Here is a 24,333-nt window from a genome sequence, read left to right on the forward strand (position 1 = left end):
AATTATAAACAATTTTTATTTTAAATCATTTTAAATCTTCTTTGCAATTGATTTAATCTTGTATAAATATTTTTAACAATAATTTGTGTATTTTTTCTCCATTTAGCTATCTATTTATAAATAAAAAAAAATTTGCATTTGCTCATAATTAATAATTAATCATGAAGATTTTAGCTAGAGTTATTATTGGTATTATTATAGTTATTGTAGTTGTTGCTATTATTATTATTTATATTGTAGTTTTAGTCGTGATGATTATCGCGTTTTGATGGCTAAATGATAAAATATGCATAATTATACCCAAAGCATGACAGAGAGCCACATTCTACTATACTATTTGGATTTTGTGTTTCTTTTTTTCAAATTGAAAATGTAAAATGGTAATTTGACACTGAGAGAAATTATTAGTAATTTGAGAAAAAACATAAGGGAATAACTTTAGTTTTGTTATTTTGTTTAAGAACTTTTTAACAAAAGCTTGGAAATCTTTTGTAGACTTAACTGGAGTTTAGATCCGATTAGTAAGGACTCAGAGTTAGAGATCCGAGAGTTTTTAAATATTGATAAATACAACACTGATGTTGCGTAAATTTCGAAAGTTCAGAAGAACACAAAAGTATTGGTGTGCATTACAAAAAAACTAAACGAGAGATTTGTTGACATCGTGTAAAAGTTGGTCTACAAATCCAACAGATTACCATTGTTTAAATGAAAAACGTTTTTTACTCTTTAAGCCTATCACTGTTTTCAGCTGTTATTACTACAATGGTAATATGTATGTTATTGTATTTTCATTAATTTTCTCCAAGTGTATGGTAAATTTTTTGTTGTTTTTGCTATTTAAAATCATTCATCAAAAATCATCATAATTAACTACTTATCTAAGTGCATATAGTTATAGTTGGTAGATCTGTAAGTGTGTGTTTGTATATGTGTATATGTATATATTTGTATAATTAGAAAAGTGTAATTTGTTCATGTTATTGTTGTTGATAAATATTCCCCAAGTGTTATTTAGTAAAATTGCTTAAATGCGATTTAGCCTCAACTAAATGCATTTTATCATAAACTAAAGCTAAACAAATAAACTCAAAAATACAAACATAGACATAGATTCATTTCAAAACACACACACAAACATACATATGTAGATTCATACAAAAAGCCATTTGTTATCAAGGTACCTGTAGATCGTGGTACATTACGATTTTGACAAAGAATTAGCTTTTTGATTTTAGATTTGTCTGACCTAGTGACGTGTTCGTTAATACTTTATGGATACAAAAAGTTTAAAGTGTCTCTTCTCTGCCTTACCAGGGGACACAAAAGTGACAATAGATTGATTATTTTTTAGCATTACAAAAAGTTAAATATATAAATCCAATACAATAAAAAGGATAGACTTCTTTTCTAACTACCGGGTAGTTATGTGTAATTATGTATGTATTTCTATGTTGCAAAATAACAATAGATGTATTTGTACACTTTGCTATTTAAGGTTGTGTTATTGTTTAATATTTATCGTGACAAAAACATATACACATTTTATAGTTATTATATACATATGTAGTATACAGTATACTAACACTTGTATTTGCAACATCATACCCAATTGAAACATATACATACATATATTTTGTGTATTTTAGTTTTTGAAATACACAGGGTAACGAACGAACGAACAACTATAAACCTCAACAAGAGCTGTTTGTTGTTATTAGTTATACAACATTAAAACAATAGCTGCTTAAAAAGCTGTTGTATATAGATTTAAATTTTGTCTATATGTAATGTATTTGTGTTTAATCTACAACAAAACAAAGTACTACTACTGCAACAACAACAACAACAGCAGCAACAACAACAACAACAGTAACAACAGCAACAACACAAAAACTATAATTTACGAGCATAAATCTCATAAAACTCTCTAAAATGCATTCAGTCATTGCAAAAATATCCTTGTTGCTTCTTTCAATTATATTTGGCAACTGAAACATGGTTGGTTCAACATTTTGTTATGTTAACAACAATTGTTGGCGTTGCAGCAATATTAGTAAGTAGAACAACACAACAACAACAACAACATTCTTTTGTTTCAATTTGTCTTAAAACCTAAAATCTATATTTGTTAAACTAAAACATTTGATACCATTTTAAAACATTTTAACTTGTTTTGTGTTCGTATGTATGTGTTGGTGATTTGTTGTGTTTACCTGCTGGAAATATATTAAGTATAATATATAGAAAATATTAAGAAGTTATGAATCTTAGGCAGTGAAGTGAATGTTGCAATACGTTTAAAAAAATAGTTTTAATTTTTTTTAAACCAAAAATTCAAATTCAAATTTGTTATTTTATCTGAAGACGTTTGATATCTGACTGACCCCCATTATCACAATTTCTGGGTATTTTTTATCTTATGGTTAAATTGATAGTTTTCATACAAAAAATATTTTATTTGGCAGAATAACTTTCGGTTAAACGATAACCGGGGGTGGAGTTAGCGGGGCTGAGTCGATAACTTAGATTAGAATAGATCTGATAAGAGTCTTGCTAAGAAAAATCGGTTAATAAATGTCTGAGATAAGAACAAAAAACTAAGACTAGCTCACTTGTAAAACACAAATTTTACATCATGTAAACAATGTAAATAAAGCAAAAAAATATATAAAACAAAACTCAAAATTTATAATAAAATATAAGTTGTTCGTTATTATAGCTTTCTATTAAGAATCAGGTTAATCGGTTAATAAATGGTTAAGATATAGAAAAATATCTATAATTAATTTGTTTTACATAATGTAGACAACTTAAACTATGTAATTTGTTTATGTAATTATGTAAAGATTCTTACAATTACCTTACACAACGTAAACAATGTTAAAAATTCATAAAATTAAAATGAATAAAATGGTTTGTAAATAAAGACACAAAATACTTAAAACAAATGTTTACATTATGTAAAAAATGTAATCTTGACAAGCTAACGTGTAGTATGTATATAAACACATAAATTATGTAATATTTATTAAAAAAGAATATAATTTGAAAACTTTTTCCATACATTACATAAACCGTAATGTATATAGACCGTAAAAACGGTCAAAAATACATAAATTTCTATTGTATTTCTAAATGTAAAAATCAGATTATAACTAAAGCTGGTTTAAAACAATTATTTACATAATGTAAAAAATACAAATAAATCGAACATTCGTGTAAAATGCAAATTTTATTGTAAACATGAAACTTTTAATAGAAAAACTTGAATTTGAAAAAAATTTTACATAGTTTACATTATGTAAAAAATTTAAAAAAATAACAAAAAATTTATAAATTTTAATTCTTTTAAGTGTAAAATTCAAATATTATGACTAAAAATCGTTTACAGCAATTCTTTACATAATGTAAAAAATGTAAATAATTCAAATAAGTGAGCAAAATGCACAACTTATGTTAAATATGAAATTTAAAATAGAAAAACGTTAATTTTGAAAAAAATTACATACTTTACATAATGTAAACAATGTAAATAATAAGCAAAATTGCCTTAAACCAAACATTATTTGAAGTAAAATTAAAATATTACTTGCTTATTAAGCTTATTAAGCAATTTTTATAAAAGAAATTAAAATTTTCTGTAAATTTTCAATTGTTTACATCATTTAAATTTAAGTAAAATTAAAATAAAACCGATTGATGTTAAATAATTTTTCCTAAGAATTCATTCTTTAACATTTCCTCTTACTAACTAATGTTTAAACTCCTACATTTACATTATTTCCTCATTTTTTTTTCTTCGTTAAATGCTAAAGCATTTAATGTTTGTAAAATTTGTAAACAATTTTACTAACAATTCATTTTTACACTAATTAGCCAAAATTTACAAACATATACATAAATAACAACAACACAATAATAATGAAAGTAAAATGTTGTTAAATTTTCTTAAGGAAATTAATAGTAGTAATACTTACCACTTAAGGAATTATGGCCACATATCGATGGTGCTTTGCCAAGTAAATAATCATCTTTGCAGATATATTTATTGTCGTCCAGCACATAGAGTTGTTCACCCGTACTGAGCTGTTTATGGCAGATACAACATGTAAAACAATTGAGGTGAAACACCTTATCACGAGGTTTACGAACGAGATCGGAGGGAGCAATACCTTGGCCACAGCCACTACACTTGGTACCATAGCGTCTATAATAAATATATAGAAAAAGAAATTAAAAAGAAAATTGAAAAAAAAATCAAGTTAAAGGTTGTTTGAGGGAAAAAAAACCTAGTCTAAGTAATTACTTTTGCAGCACTTTAGTCAATCACTTTATCAAATCATTTTTTTTTTTCTACATTTAAATCACTTTGAATTGTTATTGCTTTCAATCATTTGAAATTACTAGCAGGTGTTGGATTTTTTATTTTTATTTTTTGCATATAATGACTTTTACTTTAAAGGCATCATCTCTCGCCAGTAGTTTAGTTAGTTTGTATTTGGCTTTTTAACTATTTCCATTCTAATTTTTTTCTAACATTTTAAACACTGACGTGTGTTCTCTGTTTAATGTAAATGGTCGTCGTACTTTTTTTTCTATTTTATTGTTAGAAAGTTAATTGATTTTCTAGTGTGTTTGGTTGGTTGTTTTTTTGTTGGAAATCTTTCTTTTTTTATAGTTTTGTTTTTGAGTTTTATTATTATTTTTTCTACAATTAAATAGGAAAATAAATCACATCAGGCTGTCACAATACACTTGTCACTTCATCAGTTTTAGTATCGTGATAAAAATTTAAGAACAAAAAAAAAAAAAAACTATAAAAATTAAAAAAAATTGTATGGTTTACCTCCTAGGGAGGTTTTAGAGAAAAGTTATTATTATGATTGTGGTTTTTTTAATAGATATTAAAAAATAACTGTTTATTAAACAAAAATTATACACGTTTTTGAAGAAAAAGAAACGGTACAGAATCATTATAAAAAAATAAGGTTAACAAATAAACAATTTTAATAAAAAAAGATCCTTATAAAACTATAGATGTACATACCTTATTCATAACAGTTTATTAAATTCTTATAAAAGGAATTTGTAAGAAAATTTTTGTGTAATAAATCTTTGATAAATTGCTATGAATAAGGCAGACTGGTCTTTTGACTATGGACTGGTCAGTAGCCTAATCAATAGATTGATCAGTATAATAGTAAATAGACTAGCAATAGACTTGTTAATAGTCAGTAGGCTAATCAATATACTAATCAATAAACAGTTCAATAGACTGATCAGTAGTGTATTAAATAGACAAGTCAGTGATATAGTCAATGGACTGATCGATAGACTATTCAATAGACCGATCAAAAGAGTAATCAATGACCTATACAATGGACTGGTCAGCTCACTAGTCAATAGACCGATCAGTAGACTAGTCAGTAAACAAGCCATTAGACTAGTCATTATAATGGTCAACAGTCTTGTAAATAGTCAAGTCATTGGAATGGTTAGTGGGCTAGACAATAGACCGATAAGTAGACTACCAACTTACTAGTCAATCAACTAGTCAGTAGGCTAATCAACTGACAAGTCAATGCTCCCTTTAGTAGTCTAGTCGATAAAGAAGTCTATGGACTAGACTAGTCAATAGACTGGTCAGCAGACTATTCAATTGTCTCGTCAATAGACCAGTCGGCAGTCTAGTAAATAGTCTAATCAATAGTTGGGTCAAATATTGCAATCAGTAAACTAGAGATTGGCTATTTAAAAGTGCAGTCAATACTCTAGTCAGTAGGCTAATCAAAATACTAGTCAATAAACTATCCAGTAGTCTAGTCGATAGACTAGACAATGGTCTAGTCTAATCAGTAGACTAATCAACACACTATACAATCAAAGATATAAAAAAGCTCAAAAAAGTAATTAAGGACCTTTAATCTTAAAAAAGTACTATATTTGGAAAAAGCAAGTACTATTTCTAAATTTTAATTTAACATGCTGCGCAGAGAGTGTTGATTCAAGTTGACATTTTCTCAATCAAAAACTTTAATTTTTTTTTAACAAAATGTTTGAAATACTGTGTATATATATATATATATATATATATATATATATAATATATATATATATATATATATAAATATATATATATATATAATATAATATATATATATATATATATATATATATATATATTTTCAAATATTTGTACTCACCGGAAAAAATCATTTCTGCAGTATAATTTTGATTCTCGACTAAAGCATTTATCCGTTAAAGGTTGAAGGCATTCACAGCAGCGCACACAGGACGCATGCCAACCGCGTTCTAAAACATTTAATAAAAATTTATCTAAAATTGGTTTATTACAGCCAGCACATGGATCGCCAACACCGACCGGCGGTTCACTACGTCCTAGAAAAGAGAAGAGATCAAATTAACATTTGTTAAATAAAGAAGAAAATATTTAAAAACACAATAACTAACTACAAAGCACCGTTCAGGGGGATTTTACTTCATAACTTAGAATCATATATATTGGACATTCTTCCTTCACAATTTTACAATTTTCTTTAAAGCTTGTTTTCTACTTAACTGAAAATATTGTAAATGTAAAATTTTAAATAATTAATTTTACAAAAACATCTGTCATTTTAATTAATTATCAATTAGACCACGTAAAAGAATATTTGTTAAATTTATACAGCTACCGAAAAAAATCAGACGACAAGTAGAAGCTGGAAGAAAATCATCAACGTACATAACACAACATACACATCAAATGCAAATTATCAAACTTTGGGTCGATTTAATGATTTAATGGAGGACTTGCCGAAGCAGCAGCAGCAGCAACATTAACAACCGAAAACAGTAGCAACACAAATATGCAAATTTAATTTATACAATACAATAAATAATTAAGGAAACATAAAGCTGCACAAAAGTGTAAAACAACAAGTTTTATGGCTGCACTTACAGCTTCCAAAACATTGCACGCTTTAAAGCTAACTGCAGTCAACAGCCATGCAACGTTTGTCATGTTTGATCACAACCAGACATGGTGGTTTATTTTTATTTTTTTTTTTTTACAAACTGTCAAAATTTTCTATAAACAGCAACATGTTGCAGCAGTCTGGCTGGCGTTTTTCCTTATGACTTTTATAATTTTGCAAAATGTTAAAACATTAAATTTAACCTTGATTTTTTTGACGAAAATAAAAAACATAAATATTCATTCAATATCGTCAAAGTCTGACGATTAACAGTCTCGAAAGAGTTTTGTTTTTTTTTCGGGCAAAATAAAAAACCTCATTTTGATTGATGACATCCGTCAATTTTGACATTTTTAGTGAAAAAAGTTTATGCTTTGTTTATTCTCTTTCTTTGTTCCTGATGTTCTTGGTAACCAGAGACCAAACCAAAAAACACCAGGTTATTGTTCCAAAAATATTAAAAAAAACTTTGTTCAGTGAGTGTTTAATCACTCACTAACGTAAATGCTTTGATTATAATCATTAACAACATTGATGGGTTTCTTTTTTTAACGAACATAAGGAAAAATTTCAACAAATGTTTGAAAGATAGCAAATAAAACAGTGATGGATAAAAGTGACCAATTTTGAAGATTTTCAAGATCAAACAAGTCTAAAAGTTTGAACAGAATTCGATATTTTCCAAAAAATATAAATTTATTTTTTTTTTACTTTTTGAAGAACGTTATTAAAATGTTATTTGGTTTATATAACATTTTGCTTAATAACTTCATTTTTAATGAACCAATTTTGATGATTTTCCATATACTATAGCTTGAGACAATAAATATTTTGGCAGAAAATGGTTCAAATCTATGCAGCACTTTTTATGGAAAAGTGTTTGTAAAATATAGTTTATTTTCCAAAAATTTTACATTTTTGAGGTTATGATATAATTTTCTTAATAACTTTGTTTCTACTAAGCCGATTTAGTTGATTTTCCATATCAAGATTCCCATATACTTAATATATATTATAAAAGAAAAATCTGTTAATTCAGAAACATATTTAAGATGTAAAGCTATTTGCAACATAAAAAAAGTGTAAATATTTTGTTATCTTTAAATTTTAAGTTAAGCTTACATTTTAGTCTATAACTCTAAAACCAATAAACTGTTAACTTTCATTTTCTATAATAAACTTCATAAGATAATGAAATATATCCTGCGTAAAAATGGTTTAATTCTATCAACAACTTCAGCCACATGACTGCCTGCAATTATTGTAAATTAATAAAGAAATTTTTAAGTTTTCTTTTTCATAACTTTTCTTAGTCACTGTATTTTACTTTTTTTTTTATAAGCCATGTATCGATTTGTATCTTGTCAGTCAGTCAGTTAGTGTAAATGTGTGTGTTTGGTAAATTTGTCCAGGTCAAATGAATTTCTCATGGTGCTTTTCATCTCAAACTTCAACACAATTTTCAAATATATTATATATAATATATATATATATATATATATATATATATATATATAATATATATATATATATATATATATATATATATTATATATATATATATATATATATATATATATATATATATTTTATTTTCTACTGATTTTCTGTGTTAAAAAGTAGCTGGATGCTGCTGCTGTTGGTCATTATACAATTTTATGTTTAGTTTTGGTTTTTTTCTTATAAGTACGTATGTATGTGTCTCTAATTACTTTGCCTTTTTAGTCTCGCATCATCACTTTACGGTCATTGTGATTTTAAGGTTGCCGTAGCTGGTTTTATGTGTCGATGAATATAACAGCTAAAAAACTTTGTTTTATTAGGTCACCGCCTTTAATTTCTGCATATTTACTTATTTTAAGAAAAAACAAATTTATTTGAATTTTTATCACAACATAATTTGAAAGATGTTGTTGGTTAGAGGAAAATAAAAAAACAAAGTTTTTAAAAAGAAAATAGAATATTATTAAAAGAGCTATAGCTAAATGTTTGTGTTTAAAGTAAAGATCATTTTAATGGTAATAAGATATATTTTTTGTAGTTGTAGTGCTGACAATCCATGTGACAACAGTTACAGCTTATCACTTTCCTGATTACTTAGTAACAGTTTAGAGTTATTTGTCTCTTTTCTAGATTACTTAAGATATGTGCAGTATACAATTGTTTTTATGTAAGATTTGAATGACTTGTGTCTTTAATTAGATTCAGAGCAGACACACTTCAGAGACAATTGACTCTTCTCTAGATTACCTAAGATATGTGCAACATCCAATTGACTTCATGCAAGAGCTAATTGATCTTAAATAGAAATATGGGACCTGAGTTAGTTTGAAAGAATGTATACTATATGAAATCCAAATCTTTATTGGGTCCTTTACCTTACTTAGTGATCAATGATCATTATATAATGTTTGATCCTTCAAAGTTAAGTTTACAGGATGCAATTCTGAAGAATTTTCCAATCCGTGTTTGTGAGAGATAGATGTTATATTCGGAATATTTTCTTCTATACAAATATATGAAATTTCGAATTTGGCAACGATTACCTTATATGCGGAAATGAGCCTTAAAGAAGTATCCTCTCCAACTGATCTCCAACTGAATCCGTTATTACACAAATTTGTGTATAAAAGCTAGTGTTGTGATTAGGAAAACAGACATAGTCTTAGATTAATAACAGGAGTGAACAAAGCCTTTAGCTTACATAGCTGTTGTCCTTTCATCCTTTTCAATTTGATTTTTATTTAAAAAAGTTTTTCACAAAAAATATTTACTTTTTCTCTACTTTTTTATTTATAAAAAACTATAGCAAAAGTTTTGCGTAAAATTATACTTATTTTAAAAGACTTTCTGTGAAAAAGATAATAATAAATGTAGAAAAATATAAAATAAAACTCTTGTGTCTAGAAATTGACTTGATAATGTTTTAAAATTACTTTACTTTTTTACATTATAAACAAGCCTCAGGCAAAATTTTGCATCTTCTTAAGACTTCCTTTTGTTCCCTTCTTCTTCTTCTTCTTTTTAATAAGCTACAGGTTTCATATACAATTTAAAAGTTTTCTAAAATAAAACTTGAAATTTAGTTTTTTTTTTCATTATTATTATTAAACATTAAAAGTAAATTTGACACTGTATCATTATACGGTTGCACTTTTGGGGCGAAAACTACGAATAAATGTATGGATCCACCTACCAACAACCCCTTTAAATAAACTTAAAGGAGCAACAACTCAACAACAGTGGTTAACAACACATAACACCCTCATAAATAGCTTGGGGTTTTATTTCACTGGTTGCTGATAATAATAATGATGATGATGTTGATGAGAATGTAGCTGCTGCTCATTGTTTGACTATTTTAAATGCAACCTCTTTTTGGACCAGTAACATCAGTTAAGAAAAAAAGCAACTCTTTTTATACCAAAATTTCCCATATGAGTTTAAGTAGTTTGTTGTTTTTCAAAAAAAATATATATGTAAGCAAATATATGTATATTTTTTGCTTTAACTCCTGGCAAGGTGTTGGCATTTAAAATGATTTTTATAAGCAGACAACTTAAAACAACTCAACATCTCTACTACATGTACATATGTGCGTATGTGTATAGGTAAGCATCAACCTAAAATACCTGGGAGTATTTTACACACCGACATTTGGCATTCATTCTATTGCTCTTATGTTTAAGTTTTAGTTTTTGGTTTCACTTCCTCTCGTTTTTTTCATCTTTTTTTTAAGGGAATTCAACGCTTGCAGCTATAAAATGGCATAAATTAAACGTTTTTAAGTTTTATAATTGCAGCTTTTGCTTGGTTACTTTTAGTCTCCTCTAGTCACACATTTATTCATGCATTCCTTTGGTAAGCTAGACACAGAGAGCAAGAGTGAAAAAAGATGTTGTTAAAAATGGCACAAAGTTTAAATTTGCGTAACATTTAACAGCTTCTGTTTACTCTTCCGATAATGATTACAGGGTTCCTAATTAAGGAGTCATTTATTTAGAAACAAACACACATGCACACGTCCTTTTTTAAGGTTGTTTTTTTGTTGATTTTTGTTAGAGTAAAAAAGTGAAAATGTTTTAAATAAGTTGTTTTTTTTAAGATTGTGCTTAAATGTTTAGAAATTTTTAAATGGTATGTGATAACAGATGTATTTATTTTATTATATTCCTTTATATTTGATTACAAAGTACTTTTTTGGTACTTTTTAAATACATCACCTTCGTAAAAAGGATAAATTACAGTCCTTTTAGTAGCGGAGTCAATTTAGCTATGTTAGTCTGGCTGTATGAAGGAATGTCGATCACCTTACGTGCGATCACCTGCCGTGTTCGTCTTATTTCACAGTGATCATTTTCAACCACTGAGAGAGCTTTTGTGACGACTCACCACCGCCCCACTGTGCTTCTTTCACTCCGATGTCAAATATGTGTGCACTTTGCTCAAGTACTTGACCTATCTTATTTCCCAACATTTTTGCCCCATTGCTTAACTTTGAAGATTCAAAAAACAATCGCTTTCATTTACAACCACCCGCAGGTGGAATGGTCAAAGCAACAAGAGACGTAACCGGTAGACCGAAAAATGAATCCATCAAATATGGCTATGACTTTATTCTTACTCACAGAGAACACACTGTGGCAAATCTGGTATGAACAGAGATTTCTCTGAACATAACTGGACAAGGAAGTAAAATTCAATGATATCACTTGTATAGGATACCTTTTATCAATCGTCTTCCAACACAGCACACTTCTCATTTATCCGACACACTCATTCTAGGTATAAAGGCTGCCGTATACCTCTTCATTTATCCTCAACTTAGTCTCACAGTCACTACTCTGTGTGGTAACTGTTGTCACCGAACTTATCTCGAAATATAGACGTTACCGTGCAATAGTCTTTTAACTGCAACTCACACTTCCCTCTATTTTTAGTTTAAACCACAGCCACTACGTGGATCACGAAGAAACCTTAACCAACTGACCAGCAAGGACATAGTCCTGCGGGCAAGTGGTCACCCGTAGTTACAGATTTTGTGGTTCTCTGGTTAGGATACATGTCAACATATTCCAAGGACTACCCTAGGAGTTAGATGACATCACCAATTTATAATCCCGCCAGACTAAAGGTACTGGTAGCACCTCTTTTCCCTGAGTTTTGCAATAACACCAAGATGGTGCCTTTCATCAAGATAACATGTCCCCGGGAAATATAATAGTACTTTCTGTTAAAGCAATTGTCCAATTAACAATCGGTCGTAATTCGTAATTTGTTTATTATTGATTTGTGTATGACTTACAACGATACGACATCGATTGTGAATTGAACAAATATATGTTTCTCTAACAAAAAGCTTTTGGTAGTAAAAAAGTACTTAAGGTTTTAGAGGAGCTGATTTCCGAGTAAAAACTTTTAACATACCAAAAAAAATTCGTCTATCTCTTCAACATAATACGCACAGATTTGTTTCTCTCTGTGTACTTTTTTTCTGGTACTTTAAACTGTCAACACATGTCTTAGTGGCTTAATTCCTTGTAACTTTTTATGTTTTTTTTTTCTCCTCGACTTTCATCTTCCCAGCTGGCAGTATATGTTTTCTGTTACAAACCATCAACATTTAAGATTTCCTAAGTTGTCTCGGTAAGAGGCAAGAGGGAAGGAATGAAAAGTAGAGGAAAAAAAGTGTTGCAAAAAGCCGAGGAAAAAAAGAAAATTATGTAATTAATGTTTAGAAGCTACCAGTTTGTAGTGTTGCGGTAAAACGACATTAGTTACATTTTAAACATGTTTCGTATATTTCTTTCAAGTTCTTTTTGGTGTAAGTGTTAAGGTTGCATGCTTCATCATCATACCTCAAACTGATCATCATATTCATAAATGGCAACAGCATTATGGATGATGGCACTTGAGTGTTTTAAAAGTTGTTCGTGTGAAATCTCATCTCATTGTTATTTTGTTGGCTAGAAGGGGGGTTTCTAACGGGGAGTGGGGTTCTCTTGTCGGTCATAAATTTACAACAAAGTCAGTGTTTTTTTATAAGATTTGTGGTTGAGTCTTTAAATGTTTTATTTTTTTATTTATTTCTTTCTTAAGTTTTGTTTATGTGTTATAAAGAAAGAAAACAAAATCTCAAGTTCATGATCTTGTTCGTGTAGACTTCAATATTTCTTATGTTTTTTTTTTGTATTTTGTTACGATCCATGCCCACAAAAAATAAGAAGTTGAAGAGCAAAACAACACACCTCCTTTTACAACCATACCAACAACCAACTATCCATCCATCCATCTATCTATTCATATTGCAGCAGGCAGGCAGGCGGCTATGCTTCTGTTTCCACTTGGATATTGTGGCAAAAACAAAAGCTTTACAATAATAATTCTCTTTGTATTGTAAAAAGACGACAAAGAAGAAGACCAAGTAGAAGATGATGAGGATGATGATGAAGCTTAAGTCTTCGCCCCTTGACCACAACACGTACCAAGTATATAATTTTATATTATTGCTATTGAGCTGTGTTTGCTGAATGCGGCCGTAATACTATTTTTGTCATGCCTTGAACCCCGTCTTTATTTCCATTACATGGATTTTTGGTTTTCAGATTTTTCTGGTCATGTTCATGTGAGGCTGCTCATGTCGACCAACCATCCAACCAACCAACCGACCGACAATGATGTGAATGAAAATCATGTTCATTGTTGTTTGTGGTGGCTGCAGTTGTTTTTGCTTTATGTATTTCACTGTCTGAATATTTAACTATCTGTCTGTCTGTCCCTGCGTCCGTCCATCCGTCCGTACTCTTGTCGGTTGTTACCACTTGATTTTGTTTTCTTTTTTTTTCATTTCATTTTTGCTTTTAATTTTTTTTCTGTCTTCTTATTCATTTATTCAGAAATTGTTTCTACAGCAGCTCGCTTCAGAAGCAGCTTCTTTACGTTTTCATATCCCTATCTTTGCAACAGCAACAAACATTGAAATTGTAATGTAATCCACCCATTTTTATATATAAATTTTTGTTTACTACCAACTTCAAACTCAAACTTCTTGTCTTCTTTGCCATCTTGTTTTTATGGAGTTGTTTTTTTATGGTTTTACAAGAAGAAAAAAAAAGTATAATGTCTCCCCTTTTTCCATTGGTCCTTTTGTGGCTCCTGTTGTGGACAGAGTTGTAAAGGTGTGTAGAACATAATAAAAGGATTTGGGCTTTTAAGTTATTTTGAATTCGTTATTCAATAAATGGCTGTTTCATTACAATTTTTAGTCTTTTTTATCAAAAACAGTACTTTTGTTCCTTATTTCTCATAATTTGTAAAAAGTACTATTTCTACTACCTTTTCTAAAGATAAACATAATGACATTTTCCTCTTTAAGTTAATTTTTTTGTGTTAAAATGTCTTAAAATTATTAAATAGAAAAGATCGAAAATTTTAAAAAAGTAGTATTTTAAGTACTTTTTTTAAAAGTAAACAAACTGTTCAATGTTTTCTTTAAATTGATTTTTTATGTTAAAATAATTTAAAATATTCATTTTTACCAAAATTCTTAATATTTTGAAAAAGTAGTATTTCTACTACTTTTTTAATAAAGTGAAAATTTTAAAATTTTTATATTAAAAGTGTTTCTTCTTATTGTTTTCTATTACTTTTACATTTTTTAGTTCAAAGTAGTAGTTTTACTACTTTTTTAAAATTTTGTTTATTGAACATACTTTTTTCTACTACTTTTTTAAGAAGTAAACATAATCAGAATTTCCCTTTATATTAAATTTTTTATGTTAAAATGTCTTAAAATTATAAAATGCAAAACATAGCTAACATTTTTAAAAAAAGTAGTATTTTAAGTACTTTTTAAAGAAAAGTAAACAAAGTGTTAAATGCAAAAAGAATGAAAAATTTAAAAAGTTTAATTTTAAGTACTTTAAAAAAAAAAACTAAAAATGTTAAATGTTTACTTTAAATTGATTTTTATGTTAAAATAATTCAAAATGTTTGTTTTTACCAAAATTTTTAACATTTTGAAAAAGTAGTTATTCTACTACTTTTTTAATAAAGTAAAAATTTAAAAATTTTATATTAAAAGTGTTTCTTTATATTGTTTTCAATTGTTTTTCACATTTTTAGCACTTTTTAAAAAAGTAGTATTTCTACTACTTTTTTAATAAAGTGAAAATTTAAAATTTTTATATAAAAAGTGTTTCTTTACATTGTTTTCTATTGCTTTTCACATTTTTGTCACTTTTTAAAAAAAAGTAGTATTTCTACTACTTTTTTAATAAAGTGAAAATTTAAAATTTTTTTATAAAAAGTGTTTCTTTACATTGTTTTCTATTGCTTTTCACATTTTTAGCACTTTTTAAAAGTGTAGTATTTTTTCTACCTTTTTACCAAAAAGTAGTATTTTTACTACCAATTTCCAAAAAGTTCATATTTGTATTATTTTATTTTTAAATCGGTTTTTGTATTATTTAAAAAAAAAAATTATTTAAAAGTAATTTCTTAATTTTTTACTTTTCCTCTTATAAAAGAGAAAATTTTTGGTACTTTTTTGCCGGGTTCTGGAACTTTTCTTAATTTTTGACTTAAATGGGAAATAAACACTGAATTTGGTACTATTTTACTAAGGATCTTATTTATAAAAAGAAAATAATTTTGGGTAAAAAAGTCTAACATTTCTACATTTTTGATACATTTTTCTTAAGTTTTTCTTAAAGTTTATTATGATATTGGGAGTAGGATTTGTTAGCGTTGTGATACTTGTGAAGATCACTGATACGATTTTTTAGTATTACTTTAAACTAGAAAAGCCAACCTGAATATTTCTAAATATTTTGATTCTTTTAAAACTCTGTCCTCTACCAAAGCGACCATTGTTATTTTTTCGCTCTTTATAAAAACTTTTTTTGCTTATATTTTCCGAGTTTTTTTTCCAAAGCCAACACATGAATGGATGATATTTTCTATGCAGCACATTTTCCTTGATACTTCACGTAAGAAATAAAAGCAAAAAAATAAAACATTTCTGATATTGGACTTCAGTGAAACGTGACTAAAATGTAAATGCCAGAATTTGCAGTAGACAACAAATAAAAGCGAAAAAAACACAACTAAACGACAAACTCAACTGAACAGCCAACTAAGGAGGTATTGGAAAAATACATAAAAAGGAATTGTGTTGGCAACAATGACAGTTAAACAAATACATACTTATGTATATAGTGGAAAAAGTTAAAGAATTCAAGCAGCCGTATTTAAACACAGGACTCCTTTAAATGTTGATCAAATCTTCCTTACACTATTTCTAGTAAACTCCTTTAGCTGTGTAAAGGAATTTTTTGTTTTTCTCAATGTTAACTCTGCCTCTTCAGAGATGTGATGTTATACTAGTTGTAGCAATAGTATGAAAAAACACAAGTACATTTCTCATTATCTTTTAGCCAAGATAAGTACACATCAAATAATGGAAATAAAACTGTTTAACATTCTGGTTGAAATTTAGAGTTTTTTTTCACATTATTTTTTTCTTTGGTCCAGATTTTGATTTAAGACATATTCATGTTTATTTGCTGCTGAAAAATTGAATGATTGATATTTGTTCAGCAAATGAATGACTGTTTAAAATATATTTAAGAAAAACAAAAGAATTATACTTTTAAAGAGAATAGTAGGCAATTTAATTTAATGTGATTTCTGTAAGTTAGTTGTATATATTGCAAAGATATATGTATGTCCTCCCCCGAGGCCTTAATGAAATACCCTCATCTTGGTGTATTGAAATTCTGGGTTAAAGAGTACATCTAGTCTGCCGGGACTATAGACTGGTAATGTCATGTCACGTCTTTGGAATCCATGTAATGGCTGTAGTTTAAACCCAAATACGTGGGTTTAAACTGACAGTAACTGACAGTTAAAAGACTGATGTTTGGTGAAATCTATAACATATACTCCACAGAAGAGTGACTGTGGGACTAAGAGTAGAAAATGGGTTGGTGTTTAATGTAAATGATACAGAACCTCATTCGCAAGTCTATCGCATGTGGTTCTACCTTGAGTGTGTCGGATATAAATGATAAGTTTGCTAGGTGAAAGCATGATGATCTTCTACATACAAGTGATACCATTGAATTGTTCTTCCTTGTCCAGGTATGTTTAGAGAAAACTCTACGTGTACCACAGTGTGATGGATTCGTACTTCGAACAACCGGTTAAGTCCCTAGATGTTGTTGCAACCCATGTGCATGAGAAACCATTTTGTCAATGTATCGTTGTGACAAACCATTGCCAATTTGGCAACACAAAGTTCTGTTTGACAACATAGTGTTGTCACTTTTTAAAACATAAAATTTGTTTTTATCCTTAAGAAAACATGTTCTCTTAAGAAAACATGGCGGCTGTTTTCTTTTTCAACCATTTTTTTCATACAAAACAAACGCCATCAAAATGTTTTTCTTTAACCATGAATTTAAATCCAAAAGATCTACACAACGATACACAAATGTTGCAAATTAAAGCAAACAATATATGTATATTTTTAAACTTGCTGCAACTACAACAACAATTGACGACATTTTAGCTTTTGTGTTTTTTTTTTTAATTTTATTGGAAGACATTTAGACTTTTTGTCTGTCTGTCTGTCGTTATATAGAATAGAAGAGCAAATGAATGAATAGCACACAGTTAAATTTTTGCGAAAAAAATATTTCTTTTACAACAGAAAAGTTAAGACAGCCACACCAACAGCATAAAAGTTTGAGGCATGCGGCAAAACTCGCAATGCAGTAAAGAAAACAAAAGAATCGAAAAGAAAAAAAAAAACAAATGAAAAGGAATATATTTAACAAACAGCTTATCGCGTATAAGAAAAGTTTTTTTTTTCTTCTTAACTAAATGTTTCCTTTTTTTGTACTTGTGTCTTTTGTTTTCTTAAAAGCTGCCACAATATTTCTTAAACAGAAATGCAAAATTTATTCAGTTTTTTTTTACATACATAAAGCAAATATTCTATATATAAACACACACACTCTCAAAACAAACGTAAAAATTGCTGTATATCGCCGTGGCAAGATAAAAACAAGAAGAAAAATATTCAGAAAAAAACTACAAAGTGCCAGCCATTGCAATATTGCGTGCCTAACTGCTGCTGTCTTCGTTTTCAACTGCCATTTGTTTGTTCAACGCAGTATAAATATAAAAAAAAAACTTTTTTTCATATAAAACGCCTTCCTTAGGTTTTGTATTATTTTCTTTTTTTTTCTACATATGTACATATAATGTAAAGTATATAAACTTAAGCATATGTGCTTGCTAAACATACATACATATCTTTCATATATGAATTGGTTTTTATACACATACAAGTACAATATTTGCAATAATGCTTATCATAGCATTGTATTTTTATAAGAAACAGTTCTTATATAGAATGAAATCTTACATATTTACATATTTTACTTGAGGTTAAAGTAAAGTACATTATGTTTAATATTTCAACTTTAGATACATAACTTAGATCTTGAATGTGATTGTTTGTTAATTATTTACATTGTTTACATAATGTAAAGAAAAGAAAATGTTTCCAATTTAAGGTTTACCTATTAAAAGTTACATACTTGACCTTTATTTACATAGTTTACGTTAAGTAAAAAAAAAGAAATTTTTATTAAAATTATCTATTTTACATGATTTATTTAATTGTTTACATATTTTGTTAAATTTACATATGTAACTTATTTAACGTAAATTGCTTAATTGTTTACATTTTTACATGATGTAAAATGTTTGTAAAACTGTCTACAGCCTTAAAAGTTTAACATTACTTCAACTTAAAATGAAAATTATGTAGTTATGTTTTGTTGTTTTGTTGTTTACTATTCTAACAACAAAACATTTTCAATAAAAAATTCACTATTTACAAGAATCTCTTAAATGTTTAACTGCTGTACTATTATTTTACATTTACTAAGTTCGTTAATAGATTTTTCGATTAATTTTACATTATTTACTTTAGGTAAACATTTAAAATTATCACAAAAATTATGAATTTTTAAATAACCTAATTTTTTATTAAAAATTTACATTTTTTACTTGACATTTTCAATTCTTTACATTATTTACATAATGTCAAAAATGGTTAAAATTAAAAAATTATTAAAATATTTTCTTTATAACTCCATTTAAAGTTAAAATATAATAAAATTTTACATTATTTACATGGTTTACACATGGTAAAGTATAAGATATTTGTGAAAACTTTGCTACATAAACTCGTCTTTAAACTTTAGTTTTAGTAAAAATTCTATATTTTTTTTTTAAATTATACTTTAAAATGCCTGTTTATATTTTAAACATTTTGCCAATTCGTCTTCCCCTTCTTCTCTCCTACTTCCCATTCCCCCTTTTGTTATTTTTCCTAACATGTTTACAGATTTTCTTTTATTTTTTTTTTATTTATTATTTTATTCTATTCAAGTACTTGTAGTATGTTGTACAGGAATAAGATGAAAAAAAATCTGGTTGTATTTTGCAAGCAAAACACGCTTCTCAATATCTCGAGAATTCGTATTCGTATCTTTAAAATGTGTGTTTGTTTATTTTGCTTTACTTTATTTTATTTTTTTCACTTCTTATCTTATGGAGAACATGCATTTTTTTTCTTTAATAGAAAAATAATAATAATGGGAAACATGTTTAAACACTGAGAGAAATAAGGGAAACATACATATATTTATGTTACAGTGACAACAAATAATTTTGTTTTCTAAATACAAGATTTTTTTTACAAATATTTAGGTCTGACTTCAAAGGTCCATTGATCTATTTGAAGTCTATAAAAAGGGTGACAAAGATATTTGTTTTCTTTAATAAACGTTTTAGTTTTTTCTTGAAATTGGATTGAATTTTAATTTAAGGAAATTTTTTAAAAATTTCAAACATAATATGAACCTTGGCTTTTTGTTAGTTAGTTCGCTTGAAACATCACTGCGTCCAAAAATGGTAAAGCTATTTTCTTTCTGTGTGTGTCTGAAAACAGTTGATAGCTGTCTGCTATTCAATAAAATGTGTAAATAGAAAGGCAAAAGTAATTACTTATCTGTTTACATATAACTCAATTTAAAAGCTCTTTAAAGTAATGCAGACGGTAAGTAGTAGTCTTTGAAAAGTAAGTGGTAATGTAAGTACAGGCCATTACCGAGTTTTTGCAGGTTGGTTTAACTTTATAACTGCAGTTTAAACTTACCCAGTAAAAATAGATTAGTGACTTATACTTACTCAACATCCTTCTCAAGTACTACCACATAGCGTTTGCATTACTAAGAATGTGTTTAGTAATTACTTACAAATAATATATTATGTAAATACATACTTTTTACCTTAACTTGTTTTTGAATTTTGTTTTTAACACAAACTATAAAAAGTTATTTTTTTTTTTGGGAAAACTAATAAAAGACGCAGAAAGATGTATTCTCGAAGAAAAGTTTTTTCTTCTCAAAGACAAAATAATATTCTTTACTTTATGTAGTAAGTACTTACCTAATTCGTGTTTAGTACTTGACTCTAATGTCATCTCCGTAATCAAAATGTTATTGTGTAGGTAAATTTTTTGCTTATTTTTCAATGTTTTTGTTGGGTAGTTATTATTTTAATTCAAAGTTTTACTTTAAACTCTAATTTTCCAATAAGAAAATATTAAATTTTTTTACAATTGCGCTACTGTTTGAAATTTCTTTCAATTTATTCTGTTTCGAAAAACATTCAATTCCAAGTTCTTTTCAACAACAAAACAACAACAAAAATACTTATTTTTTCTTTTCAAGCAAATTAAGGTAAGATAAAACTTTAAAAACTGAATGAATTTCATTGTAAAATTTTACATGTACATGTATGTATGTGTTTTTCCTTTTCTACAATTATATGTGTACAACAACTTAACATAGTTTTGTTATTCCGTTTTTTACAAAATTAAAAAAAAAACATTCTGGAGAAAAAGAGGGCTCCAAAAATACAATCCATTTGTTGCTGATGTTTGAAAAAAAAACCAATGCCGACTCTTACAGACTAAATATTGCAGTAGAGTAACAATTTTTAAAGTAGTTGTTGGCTTTGCTTGAGAATCAACCATATAAATTGAATGCAACAACAAACACAACAAGCTGCAACCATGGACAAGCAACATTGAACACGTACCACCCAATATTTTTTGTTATTGAGCATGTTGCTTGCATTTCTGTTGTTGCTGCTGCTGTTGATTTTTTTTGTAAGAAAAACATTTTTCTTTTTTCTTTCCTTATAGCTTACGTTCATTTGTACTACTACTCGTATCATCGCTTATGCACAAGAAGCCATCACAGTAGTGGCTGATGCTGATATTGCTTGTGTTGCTGATGCTGTGGCTGCTGTTTCAGCCGTGTTTTATAGTTCTTTGTTGGTTACTCTGGGGCTGCAACGTTAATAGTTTTTTTTCGTTCAGTTCTTTTTATTATTTATAATGTTTTCTGTTTTTTCAAGCCATTGTTTGGCTGCCATTATTATCATGTGCCACAAGAATAACAACAATAACAACAACTGCAACAATAACAACAACAAAATCATAGTCAGCATAAAGTTAACAACAATTTACTTAGTTCCTTCTCCACTCTAGTAATTTTGTTAAAGGATCAATGTTAAAAAATTTTTCTAAATTTTCTAAAAATTTAGAAAAACCAAAATGGCAGTCACTTCCTAAAAAGCTAAGGTTCTATTCCCTGAGTTCGATTCCCACCAGTGGCTTTGCTAAATAAAAATTGCTGTTTTTATTTAAATATTTTTAAAAAATTTTGTTAAATTGTTTCTAGATATTTATACTCTACTTAGATCCTAATTACCTTCATCAATGGCGGCCGTTCGTTAAAGCTTTTTCGGTTTTTTTTGCCTTCATTATGTCACCATTATTATAAATCGATTACATTTAACCAGCTGAATTTTTATGACATCAAATGGGCAAGTATTTAAGACAAACATAAATGTAAAATTCCATAAATTGTTTGAAAAAAAGCTTGTTCGCATATTAATGGCTTAATTACAAATAAACATGGGTCCTTTTGATGTTATATTCCTTTGAAAGCAACTTAAAAAGTTAAAGAATATTAAGGGTATTCATGATTTTCAAAAAAAAAAGAAAAAATATATATATTTTATAAAAGTTTTATAAAGCAAATTTTGGTAAAAAAAACCTTTTATAAAACATAATATTATTTTGGTACATAGGGATAAAGCTTTTAGTAAAAGACTTTACTTAATAAATACATTTTTCTGTAAGCTTTGCATTACCTTATTATTAGCTTAAACTTGTGTTTAACTAACCCTTTATATTTGTTTGTATTTAACAGAGAATAAATACACTTAAATATTTCTTGCAAAGGTTAATTACGCCTTTTTTAGATTTTTATCTAAAAATGATTTATAAACCCTGTTAAAATGTGTCATCGCAACCTTAACTAACTATAGTTAAAGCTAGAAAAACGCAAGAACAGTTTTACAACAATGTTGTTAAATTTAAGGTGAAAGAAAGAAAAAAATATTAAAATTATTTTGAATTATCTAAAAAAAGTTGAGAAGGTAGTGGGTTACACTTACATAACCATTACTTTTTAATAACTACCGGCTTACCGTCTGCATTACTTTAAAGTACTTAAGTAATTGCTATCTTTCAATCTGATAATGTTGCAATAGGTTTCACTTATATAACCATTACTTCTTAATGACTACCGGCTTACCGTCTGCATTACTTTGATGTACTCTAGTAATTGCTATCTTTTAGTCTAATAGAAAAAGAACTGCGAGTTAAGAATTTTGTTTTACAAAAAAGAAAACAAAATTAGATTCTTTGCGAAAACCATTATTTGACGCGCAATAAACTATAATGCAGTGACTAGAACATTTGACTAACAAATTGAAGTCCCTGCTTTGTATAGATATTTTTATTATTAAAATGAAAATAAATTACTTAAAAACTTCTTTGTAAGTGAAATTGGAAGTTCTTCTTTAATTAACTATTTGTAAGCGAAGGAGGAAGTAAATTTTTCCAATGTCATCACCGTGAGTTTTAAAATAAAGTGGTTTTAGTTTGTACCCAGCAAAAACTTACTTTAGCAATAACGAAATAAAAACAACAACAACTTACACCGGCTACCAAGATAACTAGCTATTTCTACATGAGCTTGTCCTAAGAGCAAGTCAATCGTCACCTCATAGATTACGAAGAGACAACAAAAATCTTAATATTTTACAAGTGTCAACTCTCTCGCTTACAAAGGTGACAATAAAGTGACGATTCATCTTCATCCACGTTAAAAAGAGTTCATCGGCGACGAAATATAAATTAGAGCAAACAAGGTGGTTAGAAGTTTGTGGATTTTTCGGATGCATTGACTGGTATACGCAAAGCAATAACACACACATACATCCACACGTACGGCTTTTAAATAAGTATAAGTAATGCTATGTATACACGGCTGTTAGATCTTACAGCATTGGCAGTAAAATATGCAGAAAATGTTTAATAACACTGTCAACTTACAAATTTTGTCTTGCAATGTTTTCGGTAATGCTTTTTCTGATAACGTTGCAAAAGAAAAATTACAAGTTCAGACGATTATTAGACATTTTCTGAACATTTCACTGACAACGCTGAAAGATCTGACAACCATGTATCACGGCTTTAAATTGTATGTTGCTTACGAAATTTTAATTTTTAAAGATTGTCTAGGAATATTGCTTATATCTCGGTTATTTATAGGCGGATTTTGTAGATTTTAAATAAGAATATTTTGATTCTGAGAATATTTAGATATCAGTCTGATTTCAGCAGAAACACAGACGGACGAACACTGCTTAAACCTCTCGGTTATATCTAGGTATATGAACATAATATTACAAATAAAATCACAAATGACTCACGAAGGTGAACAACAAAATTTCTTACAAAACAGCTATAAAAAAAGCACTTAAAAATCAAAGTGATACTTTTTCATATAATAAACCACAATGTTAACAAAATATTTACAAATAAAATATTTAAAATATTTACAAAAACATATTTTTAATATAATTCTTACACTTACAAAAAAAACTCTAATAAATAAGAATTTAAATAATATTTTGACACATTTGCTTGCATAAATAATCATCAATATCATCATAATTATCAACACAGTCAACAGTTAAGACTTTTTGAACAAAAAAAACTTTAAATAAAATAAAAAAATTTTAAAACATATAAATTTCTTAATAATCATTATTATTAAAAGCAAATTATTTTCACAATAACAAATACTAATAATAATATTTATATATTTTGACGACGTTTTTAACAATA

At 27.7% G+C, this 24,333-nt stretch overlaps 1 protein-coding gene across 1 annotated transcript in view; it reads right to left on the reverse strand.

Moving 5' to 3' along the window:
* LOC111691138 (LIM/homeobox protein Lhx1) overlaps window positions 1–24,333 on the reverse strand; it is a 102,881-nt gene that overhangs the window by 65,455 nt on the left and 13,093 nt on the right. The window contains exons 2-3 of the mRNA XM_023453783.2: window positions 6,207–6,402; window positions 3,981–4,210 (exon numbers count right to left, since the gene is read on the reverse strand). Coding sequence (XP_023309551.2) covers window positions 3,981–4,210; window positions 6,207–6,402 — 426 coding nt within the window. The remainder of the gene's footprint in view (window positions 1–3,980; window positions 4,211–6,206; window positions 6,403–24,333) is intronic.

This window comes from Lucilia cuprina, chromosome 3 (genome assembly GCF_022045245.1).
Source record: "Lucilia cuprina isolate Lc7/37 chromosome 3, ASM2204524v1, whole genome shotgun sequence".
NCBI lineage: Eukaryota > Metazoa > Arthropoda > Insecta > Diptera > Calliphoridae > Lucilia > Lucilia cuprina.